The 21,840-nt window shown below is 45.4% G+C and overlaps 1 protein-coding gene and 1 non-coding gene across 2 annotated transcripts; both read left to right on the top strand.

Moving 5' to 3' along the window:
- The first annotated feature begins 3,266 nt into the window (after positions 1 to 3,266).
- LOC121271073 lies at positions 3,267 to 15,076 on the top strand. Its single transcript, XM_041176795.1, has 6 exons — positions 3,267 to 4,015; positions 4,306 to 4,366; positions 9,124 to 9,462; positions 11,567 to 11,605; positions 12,364 to 12,481; positions 14,480 to 15,076. Exons 1-6 carry the CDS (start codon positions 3,992 to 3,994, stop codon positions 14,643 to 14,645), a joined length of 747 nt encoding a protein of 248 aa, XP_041032729.1. The 5' UTR covers positions 3,267 to 3,991; the 3' UTR covers positions 14,646 to 15,076.
- A 5,620-nt stretch (positions 15,077 to 20,696) lies between these two features.
- On the top strand, positions 20,697 to 20,859 carry LOC121271135. The gene has a single exon (XR_005941681.1). It is a non-coding gene; the product is annotated as a U1 spliceosomal RNA (small nuclear RNA).
- Positions 20,860 to 21,840: the final 981 nt, after the last annotated feature.

Raw genomic sequence — 21,840 nt, forward strand, 5'->3', positions numbered from 1 at the left:
GAGTTTATTCACTTGTTCTCAGTGTGGGTGATGCTGCCAGGGTCCCATTTATTGTCCGTCTCAAGTTTAAACACTGCAGCCCTTGTAGTGATGCTGCTTCCACAGTGTTGAACATGAGAAGAGGCTTCAGAAACTCCCTCTGGGCAAAAGCCAGCAACGACATTATTGTCAGCAAGTGTTTTACAGCCAGAATTCAGATTGTAGATAGTTTACAGATTGAAACTGTTTCATGCCAGAAATGATGCAGATACACTTGGTATATTTGAATCTTGCCTTTTTTAAATGCAGCTTTTATTCCAAACAGTGATTGATCATATTTGACAAAGGATGTCTAGAATTTCTAATCTAAATATTTCTGTCAGGTATTTTTCTTACTTTTCTACATGTCATTTTTGATCCAAGGTCTAATTAAAGATAGACCGATGCTGAAATGAATGGATCTACAGTCTGATGTTTAATGACTCTGGTAGTCACTGCCTGAACAGAGGTCATGCTGTCTGCAGGCAGTAGGTCTCCTGATGTGAGATGTGAATGAGATTGGCTGAAGATTGGTATCTGTGATTGTGGGAACTTCCGTAGGCCAGGAATGATCATGCAGTCAGCACCTCTGGTGATTGGGCATTAGGGGAAGGGGAGGGAGGGATTGTGTGATCTCCCTTCACCTTTCCTGGGGTGGAAATGGTTTTGGCATGAACAAACAGAGCAATTCAACTTCTTCACAGGTGGAGACCCTTACACAGACACGGAGAGAAAATACAGGAACATGGAAATAGTATTCACACATCACAATAGCAACTGAATAATGACAGGAGTCCAGACTTGTTCCTGAATCTTGTCATGAACAAGTTATATTTTATAATGCTAAAGGTGTTTTATAAATGTCCCAAGGTGCTTCACAGAGCATTATAAAAGAGAATTTGATACCAAACCACATCTAGAGATATTAGGTCAGAGGATGAAAATGAGATCAGTTTTCCAGAGCTTGGGGCCCAGACAACTGAATTGCAGACACCTTTTAAGGAAAAATTCTCTTTTAATATAAATGGAGTTACATTGCAGCCCCCAAAAACACAAATTCTCTTTGGCTGCCAGTTTCTCTTCCTATCTCCATCCTTCTCCACCTGGCTGAACTTGTTCTCACCTTTACCTCCACTCACTCACTTTACATCAAAGGTGTGAGCTATTAGCACCCACGTGGACACTAGCTCTGCCGGCCTTTTAGTAGGATATGTGGAACTTTCCTTGGTCCAGTCCTACTCGGGCCCCATTCCCCACCTCTTTTACTGCTACGTTGATGACGATGACTGAATTGGTGCTGCTTTAGATTCTCACCCTGAACTGGAAAATTTCTTCAACTCTGCTTTCATTTTCCACCCTTTCCTCACCTACACACAGTCCATTTCCAACTCTTGCTTTCCTCAAATTCTCTGTCACCATTTCTGGGGATCTCCTGTCAAAGAATATTCATTAAAATCCTACGCAATCCCACAGCTACCTCGACGATACTTCTCACAATTTTCTACCGCTTGGTAACATCTGTTCTGATCGTACAACTGATCTTTTTCCTTAACCAATTCCCCAACACTGTGATTAACAAGAACCCCATCCCATTTCCTGCACTTATGCTCTCACCCCTCTGACCCCCCACCCCCGAAGACCACGTTAGGAGTCCCTTTGTCCTCACCTTCCACCCCACCAGCCTGGAGTGGGGTTTAAACCCACAGCCTTCAGACTCTGAGTGCAAGTGTTACCCACTGAGTCATGGCTGACATGTGGATACCTGTCACCCTCTGTTAGCCCCACATAAACATCCATCCTTCATCTGTGAGAGTTTTGACAGAGGGGATTTAATTTCACAAGGTTTAATCCTCAATGTGGATCCTCATTCAGGGTAAGTGAAGGTTGGAACATTTGACCAGCTGTGTTGTAGCCCTTTCTCTGTGACTACATTCACTGTGTAGGAAGACTCGCTGCTGGGAGCAGAGCCTTGTTAGTCAACTCCTTTTAGATTCAGCAGCTTATTTAACGTTGCATTGAAGCCTGATCCTGATGTCCAGCAGGAGTTTCCAGACAGGGACCAGGACAGGAATGTCAACAAGTCATTCCCCTCTCTCACTCTGAGCACTGAGATCAATATTAGCTGCTGCTCTGGCTGAGGCATCTTTTTGCTCTGGTGTCCAGATGGTCCTTTAGCCAGATCCACATGAAGGGATATTAGAGGATAAAAGTTTTAGGCAGATTCTCAAAGAAGGGAAAAGTGATGTGGGGAGGTTTAATCTGGCATCGCAGTGAAGCTGGTGTTGGCCTGAATTTCATGCTCAGCTCTCTGGAGCCGCTCTGTGAACTCACGACCTTCAGACTCAGAGCTACCACTGAACCACAGGGTAGTTGGGATGCTGAGGGAGGTTTCAGTCCCTCACACCGTCGGGTCTTGACTACACACTGTAAGGGACAAGGGAATAGGCAAGATTGTCCATCCCACACTGGGAACATCCATTCCAAACACATCAGAAATAGGAGCAGGAGGAGGCCATTCATCCCCTCAAAACTTGCCCCCTCAATAAGATCGTGCCTGATCTTCTCCATCAACTCCACTTTCCATCTGATCATCATATCCCTTTGAGTCAAAACCTCTCAGCCTTGAATGTATAGACTGGGTTTCACATCTACTGGGAACAATTCAGGACAGCATTGATCCAGTGCTGAGTGTCTGTATTAAAGTCTGACAATGACTGAGTGGGGAACACTCTCACTTCTGAATCCCATTCCAGAGACATGAGCCCCAGATCCAGTCTAACATTCCCAGTGCAATACTGAGGGAGTACTGCATTTTCTGACTGTCAGTACTGAGGGGGAACTGCACTGTCAGAGGATCAGTATTGAGGGGACACTGTACTGTCGGAGGGTCAGTACTGAGGGAATGCTGCATTGTCGGAGGGTCAGTACTGAGGGAATGCTGCATTGTCGGAGGGTCAGTACTGAGAGAGTGCTGCATTGTCGGAGGGTCTACAGATTGGGAGACCCACACTGTTGGATATGCTGTTGTTTGGATGAAACATTAAACCGAAGCCTGTCTGCTCTCTCAGAGAAATGAGAAAAATCCCATGGCCACTATTTAGAAGTTAAGCAGGGCGAGTTTTCCCGAAGACCTGGGCCCAATATTTATCCCTGAACCCACATCATTAAAAACAGGTGAGATCTGCTTTTGTCCTGAGCCAGCATTTGTGGGAGTTTGCTGTGCGCAAATTAATTGCCGCGTTTCGTGCATTACCATGGTTCAAAAAGACTTCACTTCACAGTTAGCATATTATTTTATTGTAAGTAGTTAAGTATTTTGTTGATCATAAATCACTTTGGGACATCCTGTGGCCATGAAAGGTGCTATATCAATGCAAGTCTTGTTATCAAAAATGCTCAAATGTCCCTGCAATACTGAACTCAGTAGCGCCATCATGTGACTGAACCCCTTTAATACAGGAACCAGACTCTGGGTTTATTCTCACTGGACCCCCTTAATACAGGAATCAGACTCTGGGTTTATCTGACTGAACCCCTTTAATACAGGAACCAGACTCTGGGTTTATTCTCACTGGACCCCTTTAATACAGGAACCAGACTCTGGGTTTATTCTCACTGAACCCCTTTAATAGAGGAACCAGACTCTGGGTTTATTCTCACTGGACCCCTTTAATACAGGAACCAAACTCTGGGTTCATCTAACTGAACCCCTTTAATACAGGAACCAGACTGTGAGTTTATTCTCACTGAACTCTGTTTTTACCTGTTTGTGTTTTATCCACCCGCTCTTGGCTGCTACAGGAGGGAGTGTTCAGTCCGGAGTCACTGTGGGATTGTTTATTTGGTATATAATTTAGCTGAAAGCCACATATCTCTTGCTGCTCGGATATTTCAGTCTTTGCTGCGGTTTTCTCACTGCAGAGGGTGTTTTTCCTGGTTTATTCAGTGGAGCGGGTGCGCCCAGAAAGAGAGAATGAAACAAACGAGTTGTTTTGAGGTAAGGGGAGAGACTGAGCGGCCGGTAGTTTTTGGCTGTGTCGATTGAGATGCTGCGGGTCTGTTGGTGAATAAAAAGCCAGTTTCCTCTATCGGATCGCTGCAGATTTCTGAAATAGTGAAAGGATCGACTTTTACCTTTAACCCTGTATTGGCCGGAATGGATGGAAAGGAGCTGCAGGTAAAAAGGGGCGGGGATCAAACCCACGCGTGCGCTTAGCCCGGCCCAGCCCAGTCATCAACCAGAAGTGAATCTGTTGTAAAGGGGGTAACTGTGGTTTCTTGTTGCAGGGACACAACCTACAGAAACTACTGCTGTTGCTGCTGCTCAATGTTGTTGCTGCTGTTTCAGGTAAGTGCTGTGACTGCTGGAACATTTCAGCAGTGATCAAAGGGTTGGGGGGGAATCAGGAATTCATCTTGCTTTAAGGAGCTGTGTGTACTGCAAGTGGTGCCATTGAGGGAGTGGACACAGTAGGTTCACATCACACATCATGATCATGAGAACTGAAAGGAAGGCAGTTAATGTCTTTCGCTTAACCCCTGTGATGTGAACAGTGGGACACTGAGCAACACTCTGACACTGGGATGGGTGACTGGAATCCAGTGACCCAGTCTGATATTGCTGTTACAGACAAATGGTTGCAAAGTGACCATGCCAGGACTTGAATATTCCATTGTATTTGAACATTTCTGAAGATCTGGAAGAAAGGAGAATAAGGTGGGGTGGCTCTGTTAATCAAGGATAAAACCAGTACAATAATGAGAAATAATCTTGGTCTGGAGGGTCAAAATGCAGAATCAGCCTGGAGATAAGAAGAAGCAAAAGAAGCAAGTTACTGGTGGGACAAGTTTATAGGCCCCCTGACAGTAGATATACTGTAGGACAGAGTATAAATAAATAAAATGGGGGAGGGGAGGTTACTTGTTTAAAAAAAAGTACTGCAATAATTATGAGAGATTTTAATCTTCATTTAGATTGGACTAATTAAATTGGCAAAGCTAGCCTGAAGAATGGGTCCATAGAGTTTATTTGGGACAGCTTCTTAGAAACATACATTCTGGAGCCAACCAGGGAATGTACTACTTTAGACCTGGTATTGTGCAATGAGACAGGACTAATAACTGACCTCATATCAGGGATCCTCTAGGGAAGAATGATCAAGATAGAATTTCACATTCGGTTTGAGGGTGAGAACTTTGGGTCTGAAACTAGTGCCTTAAAGTTAAATAAAGACTATTACAAGGGTACAAAGGCAGAGCTGGCAAAACTGGATTGGGAGCATAGGTTAAAATAAAGGACAGTAGAGAAGCATTGGCAGAAATTTAAGGAGATATTCAGTAACCCTCAACAAAAATATATTCCATTAAGAAAGAAAGGGTGCACCATGTGTGGCTAACTAAGGATGAAATCAACTTGAAAGAAAAGATGTACAATGCTGCAAAGATTAGAAATTGGCAGAAGATTGGGAAAATTTTAGAAACCAGCAAAGGATGACTAAAAAATAATAGAGACAGAAATTGGAGTATAAGAGGAAACTAGCAAAAAATATAGAAACAGACAGTCTTCTACAAGTATAAAAAGAATAGTGGTGATGAGCATTGATCCCTTAGAGAGTGAGACTGAGGAATTAATGAGAAACAAGGAAATGACAGAGACATTGAACACGTTTTTTGTATTTTCACAGCAGAAGACACACAAAGCATCCCAGGAATAATAGAAAAGTAGGGAGCAAAAAGGGAGAGAGGGACTTAAAAGATCACGATCACCAGAGAAAAACCAGTGGGACAAAAGGCTGACAAGTCCCATGGACCTGGTGGCCTGCATCCTAGGGAGTTAAAGGAAGCGGCTACAGAGAGTGCATCCATTGGTTATAATTCACAAAAAATTTCCTAGATTCTGTAAAGGTCCCACCGGATTGGAAATTCGCAAATTTTACATTTCTGTTCAAGAAAGGAAGGAGACAAAAAACTAGAAACTATATAGGCCAGTTAGTCTAACGTCTGTCATTGCCATTATCAATATCCTGGAGGGTTAGCATTGACTAGAAACTGAACTGGACCAGCCATATAAATACTGTGGCTTCAAGAGCAGGTCAGCGGCTAGGAATCCTGATGAGAGTCACTCACCTTGTTACCCTCCCCCGCCAAGCCTGCCCACCATCTACAAGTCAGGCGTACGATGGAATAATCTCCACTTGTCTGGATGAGTGCAGTTCCAGCAACACTCAAGCAGTTTGACACCATTCAGATCATAGCAGTCTACTTAATTGGCACCCCATCCACCAACTTCAACATCCACTATCGACTCAGTGGCAGCAGTGTGTGTACCATCTACAAGATGCACTGCAGGAACTCACCAAGGCTCCTTCGACATTTCATTCAAAAACCTCAACCTCTGCCACCACCACCACCTGGATTCCATTATTAAGGAGATAGTAGAAGGACATTTAGAAAATCATAACACAATCAGGTGGAGTAAACATGGTTTTGCAAAAGGGAAACTGACAAATTTAGTAGAATTCTTTGAGGACATAACAAGCTGGATGGATAAAGAGGAACCAGTTGATTTCATGTATTTCAATTTCTAGAAGGCACTCAATAAGGTGCCACATCTTCTGAAATAACATTTTATCCCCTTTTCCATCCTTTTTCCCCTCCCCCACACATCCCTCAAAAGGACCAGCTGTTACTTCTTCCATGTTGTTTTTTCACAGAGTGATAACCCTTGTCCTGCTATTAACACATTCTGCTGTCTGACCTTTAAGCTACTATCAACACCTCCTTTAGCCCTTACCACTACCATTAACACTCCCTTTGTTTTTTTCGTCCATGACATCTTTGTCAATTTCTCTTTTGCTATCCCCACCTATCGCTGGCCTTCTATCCAGCTTCACCTTTTCCACCACCTTAAAACAGTATAAATTTCATCACATTTCTTACCTCTCTTTAGCTCTGAATAAGGGTCATACAGACTCGAAACTTTGACTCTATTTCTCTCTCCACAGATGCTGTCAGACCTGCTGAGTTTTTCCAGGATTTTCTGTTATCCCTTCAGATTTCCAACATCTGCAGCATTTAGTTTTTACCCGTTTATGTTGCTGGAGATGATGTATTGGCATAGATTAAGGATTAGCAAACTAACAGAGAACAGAACATTGTGGTAAATGGATATTTCTCAGGTCGGCAAACTATAACTAGTGCAATGCCACAGGGATCAGTGCTGGGGAGTCAGCTGCATACAATCTATATTATTGACTTGAATAAAGGGACTGACTGTATTGTATCTAATTTGGTGCTGGTACAAATATGGAAAGCAAGACAAGAGGAGAATGCAAAGAGATACAGACAGGTAAAGTGAGTGGGCAAAAATTTGGCAGATGGAGCAGAATGTGGGAAATGTGAACTTGTCCACTTTGGCAGCAAGAATGGAAAAGCAGAATGTTATCTGAAACGGAGACAGACTGCAGAATGTTACAGTAAAGAGGGATCTGGGTGTCCTTGTACATGAATCACAAAAAGGTCAGCATGCAGGCACAGCAAGTAATTAGGAAGGCAAATGAATGTTGGTCTTTATTGCAAGGGGGATGGAGTATAAAAGTAGGGAAGACTTGCTACAGCTGTACAGGGCATTGGTGAGACCATACCTGGTGTACTGTGCACAGTTTTGGTCTCCTTACTTAAGGAGAGATATACTTGCATTGGAGGCAGTTCAGAGAATGTTCACTCGGCTGATTCCTGGGATGAAGGGGTTTGTGTTAGGAGGAAAGGTTGAGCAGGCTGTCCCTGTATCCGTTGGAGTTTAGGGGAATGGGAGATGATCTTATTGAAACAGATCAGATTCTGAGGGAGTTTGATAGGATAGACACTGAAAGGATATTTCCCCTTGTAGGGGAATCTGGAACTGTGGGGTACAGTTTAAGAATAAGATGTCTGGTATTTAAGATGGAAATGAGGAATTTCTTCTCTAAGGGTTGTTAGACTTTGGAATTGTCTTCCCCGGAGAGCAGTGAAGGCTGGCTCATTGAATATAACCAAGGCTGAGTTAGACAGAATTTTGATTGACAAGGGGGCACAGGCATGAAAGTGGAGTTAAGGCCACAATCAGATCAGCCATGATCTTATTAAATGAGACAGCAGGCTTGAGGGGCCAAATGGCTTACTCCTGCACCTGTATCCTCTGACCTTGTAATCTTGAGGGTGGTGAGAATACACACTGCCTCAATCCTTTTCAGACCAGTGGAGAGATGGTAATAGTGGCACTGTCACAGGACTAGGAACCCAGAGGCCCAGACTAATGCTCTGGGGACATGAGTTCAAATCCCACCATGGCAACTAGTTAATAAATCTATGATAATATTATCATAATATATAATAATACAAACCTACAATATATGAAACTGTTATTGATTTTAGTAAAAAGCCATCTGGTTTATGAATGCCCTCTTATGAAGCGAAATCTGCTGTCCTGACTTTGTGACTACAGACCCAGACAGCAATGTGGTTGACTCTGAATTGTCCTCTGAAGTAGCCGAGCAAGCCACTCAGATCAAGGACCATTCGGGGTGGACAACAAATTCTGGACCTGCCAGCGATGCCCACATCCCATGAAAGAATAAAGAAAGTAAATCAGGTTCTGCCTCAAACCCCTACCCAGTGTATTCGACCGTCATTCCCTCCCACCCCCAAGCTGTCCAAACCCCTTCCTACTTCCTTGGGAACCCCCACCCCACCTGTTCATGTCATTACATTTCAGGGTCATTTTTCAGCTGCTGAGCTCCACCTCACATTGTGTACCCCCGGTCTCTGAATTCCTCCTAAGGGCAGGTGACCAATATACTGATGAGTTCTCCCAGCTTGTGTATAAATGGAAAAGGTGATTTTTCTGCTCTGTCCATCTGCTCTGTGTGAAAAAATATCCAGCACAAGCTGGGTTTAGTTGAAGGCCTTAATGCCTGAGCTTTAACCTTCCCACAGAAATGAAAGCTGTGAGTTACTGATCAGTGCATCTTGCAAATTGAGCATCGCAGTGTACCCACGTGATGCTTGGGATGTGATGTACCAGCAGGGAGGTTATCTCTGTGGATAAATGCTTTTAATCTTTTCCAGGTGACTGGTCAGTTTCTGGGTTCCTTGGAGAGCAGATTGTGCTGCCCTGTTCCTACAAAGGGAATGTCCCAGTCTCAGATTTACAGGTGATTTGGGGAATATCAAGATCTGAAATTTTACACAAGTTTGTCGATGGCAATGATGATTTGACAGAACAAGACCCACGGTTCAGAAACAGAACAAAACTGTTCAAAGATCAATTGGAGCAAGGCAACTGGTCAATTCTGATCTCTGACCTCAGGAAGTCTGACAAGAAAATGTATGAGTGTCAGATTTACAAGAAGAAAGAGGAGGTCCATTATTTAGTGAAATCTGATGTCGTCCATCTCTTTGTATTGGGTAAGAAGCTTTTGTTTCAGGTATTCTGTATTTAATTTTTTTTTAAATTTTATGCTCTCCCCACCCCCACTAGAGCTATACCTTGAGTGCCCTACCATCCATTCTTAATTAGCACATTCGTTTACATAATATCACCAACTTTAACTTTAAAAATTTTTTTTTTTAAATCTTTTATGCTCTCCCCACCCCCACTAGAGCGATACCTTGAGTGCCCTACCATCCATTCTTAATTAGCACATTCGTTTAGATAATATCACCAACTTTAACACCTGTGTGTTCTTTTGTACTATTGTTGTTGACATCTTTTGATGATCTGCTTCTATCACTGTTTGTTTGTCCCTACAACCACACCCCCCCTCCACTTCTCTCTCTCTCTCTCTCTCTCTCTCTCTCTCTCCGCCCCCCACACACACACCTTTAACCAGCTTATATTTCAACTCTTTCTTGGACTCGAACTCAAGTTCTGTCGAAGGGTCATGAGGACTCGAAACGTCAACTCTTTTCTCCTCCGCCGATGCTGCCAGACCTGCTGAGTTTTTCCAGGTAATTCTGTTTTTGTTTTTGTTTTGGATTTCCAGCATCCGCAGTTTTTTTGTTTTTAATTCTGTATTTAATCCCTGATTTTATGGGGTCGGTGGTTAAATTACTAGATGAGTAATCCAGAGGCCTGGACTAATAATTCAGAGAATAAAATCCCCCCATGGCACTGTCAGATTTTAAATTCAGTTCTTTAAATACAAACCTGGAAATATCAATTTGGTCCCAGGAAAAGTGACCCTGAAGCTGTTGGATTGTTGTAAAACCCCAACTGGTTCACTAATGTCTCTTTAGGGAAGGAAACCTGCCGTCCATACCCAGTCTGGTCTCTATGTGACTCCAGTCCCACGTTAACCTAGTTGCTTATTAACTGACCTGTATCGGTTTGTATCTAAGGCTGGAGAGCAAAACAGGATAAAACTGAATGGATCACTGGCTGTGACCCAGGTATTGAATCAGGATACAACAAAGACACACCCAACCCAGTCGACTCTGCAAAGTCCCTTCACTAACACCTGGGAACTGCTGTCCAAGTTGGGAGAGCTGTCTGGCAGAGTCATTCTCACAGAATTAACCCCACATCCCAAACTCCTCTATCACCATCCCTGGGTATGTCCTGTCACATGGTGGGGGCACAGTGGTATGCAGTCCGGAGTCAGTGGCACTGGGAATCCTCAACATTGCCTCTGAACCCCATGAAGTTTCACAGCTTCAGGTCAAACATGGACCTGGAAACCTCCTGCTGATTATCAGCTACTGCCCTCCCTCAGCTGATGAATCAGTACTCCTCCATGCTGAACACCACTTGGAGGAAGCAGTGAGAGTGGAAAGGACACAGAATGTACTGAGTGGGGACTTCACTGTCCATCACCAAGGGTGGCTCAGTAATACCATCACTGACCAAGCTGATGGAGCCCTGAAGGACAGAGCGGTCAAACTGGGTGATGGAAGGAGTTAACATTGCTATCAAGCTGCACTCGCTCACCAATGCACTCATCGCACACACCAAGTGGTGTTCAACATGGAGGAGTCCTGATTCATCAGCTAAGGGAGGGCAGAAGGTGATAAGCAGCAGGAGGTTTCCAGGCCCATTGTTGACCGAAAGCTGCCAGAGTTCATGGGGTTTAGACCAATGTGGAGGATTCCAGTGATCACTCCCCACAGCACTCACTCTCCAGAAATGTGTTCCATCTGGCTCCAAATGTCGGGGTGCAGGAGGTGGGGCCCATCACACCTCTCAGGCAGCCTTTACAAGACCCAGTGCGCTTATCTTGAAAGTGTATCCCAGTAGACCCAGGATCCTGTGGGGATTCTCTCCACAGGGGGATGTAGGCTGCTGGGAATGATCCTGCTCAGGGTAACTCTGGAAAACTTCCATTCTACGCCCCACAGTTAATGCAATCCTGTTGGATTTTTCACTCTGCCGACCCTGTTCCTGATCCTTCCCGATTAGTTTGATCCGGGTCTCGTTCCTCCCGGGATGTGTTTCCCTAAAGCCCAAAAAAGTCTTCGAACATTTCTGCAGTTTGTTTCACACACAATACTAAACACATGTTGTTTTCTTTAGAGCGACCTCAAACACCTGTACCAACTATGTCTGTACCAGGTAAATCTGTTTCTAAACTACTGCATGTGTTTTCAGCTCTTACATTTGAACATGCTGCAGAGACAGGTAGTAACATGGGAAGGTTTGAAATGCTGTGTGATATTTCACCATAGAATTATTCTGTGAGAGTGAGTGGTGTGGGTCACTGTTACCTGTAAGTGGCCCTGAAACTACCTAGAAATGTTATTTCTGTTTGAGTCTCACCTTCCTGTCTCTCAGATACAAAACTCTGAGGTTTCCTGCTTCCCACTAGCATTCTGGAATTCTGTGTGGAAAGTCTTGGTACAATTATAACCAAACCGTCCTGTTGGGAAAGTGAAGGGATTGGGTGTACCACTGGTTGAAGTCAGTGGAGAGTAATATTGTCCCAGGTGTAAATCCGCGTTACACCCAATCCCGTGGCTTTCCTGATCTGCAAATTAGTTTAAAATTCCCGCTCTATTTCAATGGACTGTTGGGTTTAATTGGAAGGAGTTGCTGCGGGTCAGTGTCCAGTTATCTCAATTGGAAAGCATGTATCCATCACATTGCGGGACAGTGTGTGTGTGTGCGCAGGAAGCTGTGGGGTGGCCTGGTGTGTGTGTGATTATTGTATCTAACCTCCCACATCCCTCCAGGTCCAGAATTAACCAGGGATCTGTTAGTACTGGGGATGGTTCTGAAACACTAGGTGCTGAAGGTCTCTGCTGTTAATTTTGTTACTATGTCCCAGTCTGTTAATATCTTCATTCTGTCTCTACATCATGTACTTTGTCCAGAAGCACAGCCTGGATTTGGATTTGGATTTGGATTTGGAATTGGAGTTCCTGTTGGTTTTTTTGCTCGAGTTTTGCTTTCTGGAATTGTGGTTTGTGTATTCCAAAGGCGACCAAAATGGTGAGTTCTAGAATGTTTCATGGTTTCCATTTTAATCCTGTTTTTGTTTTATAATGTTTTCTTAAATGTTGCTGACACCTCAACCTGTCCATTTACTGAGCAGTGAGAATGCTTCAATCCACCCTATCATTGAGCAGCATTATCCAATCACTTCCAGCTTGTCATCCTGTGCAGTCCGGTGCGAGTGCCCTGCCGCTGGCTCTCTGCCCGGCTGCAGGATGGTGCAGAGACCGAGTACCGCTTTCTGGGCCATAACTCCGGGATGGACGGTGGGATTGACACATGGTCAACAGCTGCTTGTGGGGCTTTTGTTATGAGGAGACGTTGAGTAGGTTGGGCCTGTACTCATTGGAATTTAGAAGAATGAGAGGCGGCCTTATTCGAACATTAAAGATTCTTCAAGGGGCTTGACAGGGTAGAAGCGGTGAGGTTGTTTCCCCTTGTGGGAGAGTCTAGGACCAGACGGTATACTCTCAGAGCAAGGGGTCGCCTGTTTAATACAGAGCTGAGGAGGAATTTCTTCTCTGAGGGTTGTGAATCTGCAGAGGGCTGTAGAGGCTGGGTCGTTAAGTATATTCAAGGCTGAGATAGATTTTTAATCAGTAAGGGAATCGGGGGTTATGGGGAACAGGCAGGGAAGTGGAGTTCAGGATTATCAGATCAGCCACGATCTCATTGAATGGCAGAGCTGACTTGATGGGCTGAATGGCCTATTTCTGCTCCTGCATCTTATGGTCTTATGCCTTGGCTGGCTACGGAAAACGGTAGCTGTGCGCTGCCCACAGTGCATTGCCTGGCCGAGCTAGAGCCCAGAGACCGGAAACTGGTTTTCAGTGAATAATTTCGGCGTGCTGTGCCCGAACACTTCGCTGCACAGGAGGCTGCTAGACAGCCGAACAGGCAGTTTAACATCTCAGCTGAAAGACAGCACTTCCAACAGTTCAGCACTCACTCGCTCACTCCCCCCCTTTCCCCCCACTCCCCTATTGTTTGGGGGGGCCCGTGCCACAAGGGTTTGATTGTAAATCTGCTGCTGTTCATCCTTGAATTTATTTAGGACTGTGATAGACAGATTTTAACATTCTCACCCTTTTATCAAACATTCTGTGGCCTCACTCCTCCCCATGTGTAACCTCCTTCAGCCCCACAACCCTCAGATCTCTGCACTCCTCCAATTCTGTTGTCTTCAGACTCCCTGATTTTCCATCGCTACATCATTGGTGGCTGAGCCTTTAGCTGCCTGGCCCCGAGCTCTGGAATTTCCTCCCTCAACCTCTGCCTGTCTGTGTGTATGTCTGTGTCTGTCTCTCTTCCTTACCTCCCAACAACACCATTTGCTCCTTAAAGCCTACCTCACTGCCTGAACCATTGTGTAGCTCAGTGTCAAATTTTGTTTCATAAGCATTTAGGATATGTTCTGTTCAAGGTTCTATATAAACACAAGTTGTTGTTGTTCAGTCTCCTCCTGCACTTTCCAAACCACCGCCCTTTAACCCGGACATTAGATGATTCAGTCACTGGGAAGGCCATCTCGAATTCCCTTCGCACACTCAATATCCACATCTCCGTGCTCACCGCCTGTCTCCACATACACCCCACACAGTGGGAGCAGAAACTATTGTAGGGTTCTATAACTCTATCCCCTGGCCCTCCCTCTGTCAGTCAGCACAGCTCCTGTGGAGTGTCCAGCTCTTGCCCATTGCATCCCCTGTGAGCCTGCTCTCCTCTACAGTCTGTGCTCCATCACCATGCAGCTCCTGTGACCCATTTTCCAGCTGCCATTGGTACCCAGGATGTTGAGTGTAATTTAATCGGGCCTGTGCTCCTGAACGGCTCCTTTACACACTTGTCCAAAGTGTTGGATTCTTTTAATGTCACCTGAACTCTGCTGGTTTTTCTGTCCTAGGAAAAAAAATAGACACCAGAACACAAAATAGACACCAGAACACTCAAAATGAAGCGTCTTACATTGTCACAGTGATGGTTTTTCTCTCCTAGGAATTGTGTTCAAAATCGACACTCCAACAATCGAAATGAAGCATCTAAGGATGTCCCTTTGACAGGGGTGAGCTGTCCAGGTAAAGCACAGGGCCTTGTGACAACAGCACCTGAGCATCAGAATGGAGAAGAAAACCTTGTGGGGACCAGGGCTGTCCAGCACTAACTGAGTTTCCCCTGCACTGAGCATGTGTCAGGGAGGGGAAAATCAGCCCAGTATTGTGGTTATCTAGTGATTCCTGGTGGAATGTCTGAGCTCAGGATTGGGATCAACAATCACTTCCCACTTTGCACAAACCGTCCTGATCAGCACAATCTCAGGAGGGAAACTCCCAGTGGAACTATAATCCCTTTACTAAGAAAACTGTCCAAGTATTTCATTCTCTGCATTATCTCTCAGCATTCCTGTTACAGACTGTGTCCATACCCAATCTCAGGAATGTACAGAACCATCTTTAACAAAAACAGAATTACCTGGAAAAACTCAGCAGGTCTGGCAGCATCGGCGGAGAAGAAAAGAGTTGACGTTTCGAGTCCTCATGACCCTTCGACAGAACTTGAATTCGAGTCCAAGAAAGAGTTGAAATATAAGCTGGTTTAAGGTGTGTGTGGGGGGGGCGGAGAGAGAGAGAGAGAGAGAGAAGTGGAGGGGGGGGTGGGGCTGTGTAACCCATTGATCACTCCCTGTGTGAGATGTTTACTTCCTACTGATGAGTGAGTGGGAACATCTGGCAGTTCCTGGTGACTTTATTCACTTGGTGTGGATGATGCTGCCAGGGAAACAAAAACAGAATTACCTGGAAAAACTCAGCAGGTCTGGCAGCATCGGCGGAGAAGAAAAGAGTTGACGTTTCGAGTCCTCATGACCCTTCGACAGAACTTGAGTTCGAGTCCAAGAAAGAGTTGAAATATAAGCTGGTTTAAGGTGTGTGTGTGGGGGGGGGGCGGAGAGATAGAGAGACAGAGAGGTGGAGGGGGTTGGTGTGGTTGTAGGGACAAACAAGCAGTGATAGAAGCAGATCATCAAAAGATGTCAACGACAATAGTACAATAGAACACATAGGTGTTAAAGTTAAAGTTGGTGATATTATCTAAACGAATGTGCTAATTAAGAATGGATGGTAGGGCACTCAAGGTATAGCTCTACTGGGTTTTTTTTTATATAATGGAAATAGGTGGGAAAAGGAAAATCTTTATAATTCATTGGAAAAAAAAGGGGGAAACAGAAAGGGGGTGGGGATGGGGGAGGGAGCTCACGACCTAAAGTTGTTGAATTCAATATTCAGTCCGGAAGGCTGTAAAGTCCCTAGTCGGAAGATGAGGTGTTGTTCCTCCAGTTTGCGTTGGGCTTCACTGGAACAATGCAGCAAGCCAAGGACAGACATGTGGGCAAGAGAGCAGGGTGGAGTGTTAAAATGGCAAGCGACAGGGAGGTTTGGGTCATTCTTGCGGACAGACCGCAGGTGTTCTGCAAAGCGGTCGCCCAGTTTATGTTTGGTCTCTCCAATGTAGAGGAGACCACATTGGGAGCAACGAATGCAGTAGACTAAGTTGGGGGAAATGCAAGTGAAATGCTGCTTCACTTGAAAGGAGTGTTTGGGTCCTTGGACGGTGAGGAGAGAGGAAGTGAAGGGGCAGGTGTTGCATCTTTTGCGTGGGCATGGGTTTGTGCCATAGGAGGGGGTTGAGGAGTAGGGGGTGATGGAGGAGTGGACCAGGGTGTCCCGGAGGGAGCGATCCCTACGGAATGCCGATAGGGGGGGTGAAGGGAAGATGTATTTGGTAGTGGCATCATGCTGGAGTTGGCGGAAATGGCGGAGGATGATCCTTTGAATGCGGAGGCTGGTGGGGTGATAAGTGAGGACAAGGGGGACCCTATCATGTTTCTGGGAGGGAGGAGAAGGAGTGAGGGCGGATGCGTGGGAGATGGGCCGGACACGGTTGAGGGCCCTGTCAACGACCGTGGGTGGAAAACCTCGGTTAAGGAAGAAGGAGGACATGTCAGAGGAACTGTTTTTGAATGTAGCATCATCGGAACAGATGCGACGGAGGTGAAGGAACTGAGAGAATGGGATGGAGTCCTTACAGGAAGCAGGGTGTGAGGAGCTGTAGTCGAGATAGCTGTGGGAGTCGGTGGGTTTGTAATGGATATTGGTGGACAGTCTATCACCAGAGATTGAGACAGAGAGGTCAAGGAAGGGAAGGGAAGTGTCAGAGATGGACCACGTGAAAATGATGGAGGGGTGGAGATTGGAAGCAAAATTAATAAATTTTTCCAAGTCCTGACGAGAGCATGAAGCGGCACCGAAATAATCATCGATGTACCGGAGAAAGAGTTGTGGAAGGGGGCCGGAGTAGGACTGCAACAAGGAATGTTCCACATACCCCATAAAGAGACAGGCATAGCTGGGGCCCATGCGGGTACCCATAGCCACACCTTTTATTTGGAGGAAATGAGAGGAGTTGAAGGAGAAATTGTTCAGCGTGAGAACAAGTTCAGCCAGACGGAGGAGAGTAGTGGTGGATGGGGATTGTTCGGGCCTCTGTTCAAGGAAGAAGCTAAGGTGCCCTCAGACCATCCTGGTGGGGGATGGAGGTGTAGAGGGATTGGACGTCCATGGTGAAGAGGAAGCGGTAGGGGCCTATTTATTGTCCATCTCTACTTGAACCACTGCAGTCTTGTCGTGATTTGTGCTCCCATAGAGGTAAATATGGGAAGAGGCTTCAGAAACTCCCTCTGCAACAGCATTCGCTCGGTAAAAACCAGCAACGACATTATTGTCAGCAACTGTTTTATATCCTGAATTCAGATTGTAGATGGTTCACAGATTGAAACTGTTTCTTGCCAGAAATTATAAAGATATATTCGGTATATTTTAATTTTGTCTTTTTTATGTAGTTTTTTGTGGCAAACAGTGAGTGGTCATATTTTACAAATGTTATATAAAATTTCTAATGTAAATATTTTCTGAATGTGCCGATACATTTCAGTCTGGTATATGTTTTACCCTTCTACATGTTGTTTTTGATCCAAGATCTAATTAAAGATAAACCGATGCTAAAATGAGTGGATCTACAGTCTGATGTTTAATGACTCTGGTAGTCACTGCCTGAATAGAGGCCATGCTGTCTGCAGGCAGTAAGTCTCCCGATGTGAGAAGTGAATGAGATTGGCTGAAGACTGGTATCTGTGATTGTGGGAATTTCCGGAGGACAGGAATGATCATCCAGTCAGCCGTTCTGGTGATTGGGGTGCTGGGGAAGGGAAGGCGTGGAGAGAGGGATTGGGAGGAAGGGAGTGTGTGATCTCCCTTCACCTTTCCTGGGGTGGAAGTGGTTTTGGCATGAACAAGCAGAGCAATTCAACTTCTTCAGGGGTGGAGACCCTTACACAGACACAGAGAGAAAATACAGGAACATGGAAATAGTATTCACGCATCACAATAGCAACTGAATAATGACAGGAGTCCAGATTTGTTCCTGAACCTCGTCATGAACAAGTTATATTTTATAATGTTAAAAAATATTTTATAAATGTCCCAAGGTGCTTCACAGGAACATGCTAAAAGAGAATTTGATACCAAACCACATCTGGAGATATTAGGTCAGAGGATGAAAATGAGATCAGTTTTCCAGAGCTTGGGGCCCAGACAACTGAATTGCAGACACCTTTTAAGGAAAAATTCTCTTTTAATATAAATGGAGTTACATTGCAGCCCCCCAAAACACAAATTCTCTTTGGCTGCCAGTTTCTCCTCCTGCCTCCATCCTTCTCCACCTGGCTGAACTTGTTCTCACTTTTAACTCCACTCACTCACTCCACATCAAAGGTGTGAGCTATGAACACTCACGTGGACACTAGCTCTGCCGGCCTTTTAGTAGGATATGTGGAACTTCCCTTGGTCCAGTCCTACTCGGGCCCCATCCCCCACCTCTTTTACTGCTACGTTGATGACGATGACTGAATTGGTGCTGCTTTAGACTCAGCCTGAACTGGAAAATTTCTTGAACTCTGCTTTCATTTTCCACCCTTTCCTCACCTTCACACAGTCCATTTCCAACTCTTGCTTTCCTCAAATTCTCTCACCATTTCTGGGGATAGTCTGTCAAAGAATATTCACTAGAATCCCACCCAATCCCACAGCTACCTCGACGATACTTCTCACAAGTTTCTCCCACATGGTAACATCTGTTCTGATCATACAACTGATCTTTTTCCTCAACCTATTCCCTAACACTGTGGTTAACAAGGCCCTCATCCCAATTCCGCCACTTATTCTCTCACCCCTCTGACACCACCACCACCACGCTCCACACACCACCCCCCCCCCCCCCCACCCCCCTCCCCCCGCCCTCCTGCCCACTGAAGACCACATCAGTAGTCCCCTTGTGCTCACCTTCCACCCCACCATTCTGGAGTGGGGTTTAAACCCACAGCCTTCAGACTCTGAGTGAGTGTGTTACCCACTGAGTCATGGCTGACATGTGGGATACCTGCAGCCCTCTGTTAGCCCCACATTAACATCCATCCTTCATCTGTGAGAGTTTTGACAGAGGGGATTTAATTTCACAAGGTTTAATCCTCAATGTGGATCCTCACTCAGGGTAAGTGAAGGTTGGAACATTTGACCAGCTGTGTTGTAGCCCTTTCTCTCTGACTACATTCACTGTGTAGGAAGACTCGCTGCTGGGAGCAGAACCTTGTTAGACAACGCCTTTAGATTCAGCCGCTTATTTAACATTGCATCGAAGCCTGATCCTGATGTCTGGCAGGAGTTTCCTGAAAGGGACCAGGACAGGAATGTCATCAAGTCATTCCCCTCTCTCACTCTGAGCACTGAGATCAATATTAGCTGCTGCTCTGGCTGAGGCATCTTTTCCCTCTGGGGTCCAGATGGTCCTTTAGTCAGATCCACATGAGGGGATATTAGGGGAAAAAAGATATTCAAAGTTTTAGGCAGATTCTCAAAGAAGGGAAGAGAGATGTGGGGAGGTTTAATCTGGCATCGCAGTGAAGCTGGTGTCGGCCAGAATTTCATGCTCAGCTCTCTGGAGCCGCTCTGTGAACTCACGATCTTCAGACTCAGAGCTATCCACTGAGCCAAAGGGGAGCGGGGGAGTTTGGGGAGGTTTCAGTCCCTCACACCACCGGGTCCCTTACACACTGTATGGTACAGGGGAATAGGCGGGGCTGTGCATCCCACACTGGGAACATCCATTTCAAACACATCAGAAATAGGAGCAGGAGGAGGCCTTTCAGCCCCTCAACACCCTTTCCCCCCTCATTAAGATCATGCCTGATCTTGTACATCAACTCCACTTTCCACCTGATCATCACATCCTGGAATTCTCTTCGAGTCAAAATCTCTCAGCCTTGAATATACCGGTTGGCTTTCACATCTCCTGGGATCCAATTCAGGACAGCATTGATTCAGTGCTGAGTGTCTGTATTAAAATCCAACAATGACTTAGTGGGATCACTCTCACTTCTGAATCCCATTCCAGAGACATGAGCCCCATATCCAGTCTAACATTCCCAGTGCAATACTGAGGGAGTGCTGAACTTTCGGGGTTTCACTAAAGGGAGTACTTCGCTGTCGGAATATCAGTACTGAGGGAGTGCTGCACTGTCGGATGGTCAGCACTGAGGGAGTGCTGCACTGTCCGAGCGTCAGTACTGAGGGAGTGCTGCATTGTCGCAGGGTCAGTACTGAGTGAGTGCTGCACTGTCGGAGGGTCCACATCCCGGGAGAGCTGCACTGTTGGATATGCTGTTGTTCGGATGAAACATTAAACCGAAGCCTGTCTGCTCTCTCAGAGAAATGAGAAAAATCCCATGGTCACTATTTGGAAGTTAATCGGGGGGAGTTTTCCCGAAGACCTGGGCCCAATATTTATCCCTAAAGCCACATCATTAAAAACAGGTGATCTGCTTTTGTCCCGACCCAGCATTTGTGGGAGCTTGCTGTGCACAAATTCACTACCGCATTTCATGCATTACCATGGTTCAAAAAGAATTCACTTCCCAGTTTGTATATTATTTTATTGTAAGTAGTAAAGTATGTTGTTGATTATAAATCACTTTGGGAGATCTTGTGTCCATGAAAGCTGCTACATCAATGCAAGTCTTGTCATCAAAGAAGCTCAAAATATCTCTCTGCAATACTGGCCTTTGTTCACCTGGTGGCGCTGGTGCTCAGCAGCGGCATCAAGTGACTGACTCCCTGGCAGCGGAGAGACCATGATCATGAAGCTGTTTCTGGCAGGACGAGACCAGCCCATTGCACTTCGCGTGTGCTGACACCTGCGATGTCCCCAAGTGCGGGATACTCGACTGCAAAATTTGTGGTAGTGGGGGACTCCGTTCGTGCTCTCCCTGAAAAAGAAAGAAACCCTTTAATACAGGAACCAGATTCTGGGTTTATCTGACTGAACCCCTTTAATACAGGAACCAGACTGTGGGTTTATCTGACTGAACCCCTTTAATACAGGAACCAGACTGTGAGTTTATCTGACTGAACCCCTTTAATACAGGAACCAGTCTCTGGGTTTATCTGACTGAACCCCTTTAATACAGGAACCAGTCTCTGGGTTTATCTGACTGAACCCCTTTAATACAGGAACCAGACTCTGGGTTTATCTGACTGAACCCCTTTAATAAAGGAACCAGACTCTGGGTTTATCTGACTGAACCCTTTAATGCAGGAACCAGACTCTGGGATTATCTGACTGAACCCCTTTAATTAAGGAACTAGACTGTGGGTTTATCTGACTGAACCCCTTTAATACAGGAACCAGACTCTGGGTTTATTCTTACTGGACCCCTTTAATACAGGAACCAGACTCTGGGTTTATTCTCACTGAATCCCTTCAATACAGGAACCAGACTCTGGGTTTATCTGACTGAACTCCCTTAATACAGGAAGCAAACTCTGGGTTTCTCACTGATTCTCTTTAATACAGGAACCAGACTCTGGGTTCATTCTCACTGAATCTCTTTAATACAGGAACCAGACTCTGGGTTATTCTCACTGAACCCCTTTAATACAGGAACCAGACTCTGGGTTTATCTGACTGAACCCCTTTAATACAGGAACCAGACTCTGGGTTTATCTGACTGAACCCCTTTAATAAAGGAACCAGACTCTGGGTTTATCTGACTGAACCCTTTAATTAAGGAACTAGACTGTGGGTTTATCTGACTGAACCCCTTTAATACAGGAACCAGACTCTGGGTTTATTCTTACTGGATCCCTTTAATACAGGAACCAGACTCTGGGTTCATTCTCACTGAACCCCTTTAATACAGGAACCAGACTCTGGGTTTATCTGACTGAACTCCTTTAACACAGGAACCAGAC

Source organism: Carcharodon carcharias, chromosome 29 (assembly GCF_017639515.1).
Source record: "Carcharodon carcharias isolate sCarCar2 chromosome 29, sCarCar2.pri, whole genome shotgun sequence".
Lineage (NCBI taxonomy): Eukaryota > Metazoa > Chordata > Chondrichthyes > Lamniformes > Lamnidae > Carcharodon > Carcharodon carcharias.

Coding starts and splice junctions, on each gene's coding strand:
- LOC121271073 (XM_041176795.1), top strand. CDS start 3,992: ATGAAACAAACGAGTTGTTTTGAG. Junction 11,606..12,363: donor ACCAACTATGTCTGTACCAG/GTAAATCTGTTT, acceptor TACTTTGTCCAG/AAGCACAGCCTGGATTTGGA. Junction 12,482..14,479: donor TTCCAAAGGCGACCAAAATG/GTGAGTTCTAGA, acceptor TTTCTCTCCTAG/GAATTGTGTTCAAAATCGAC.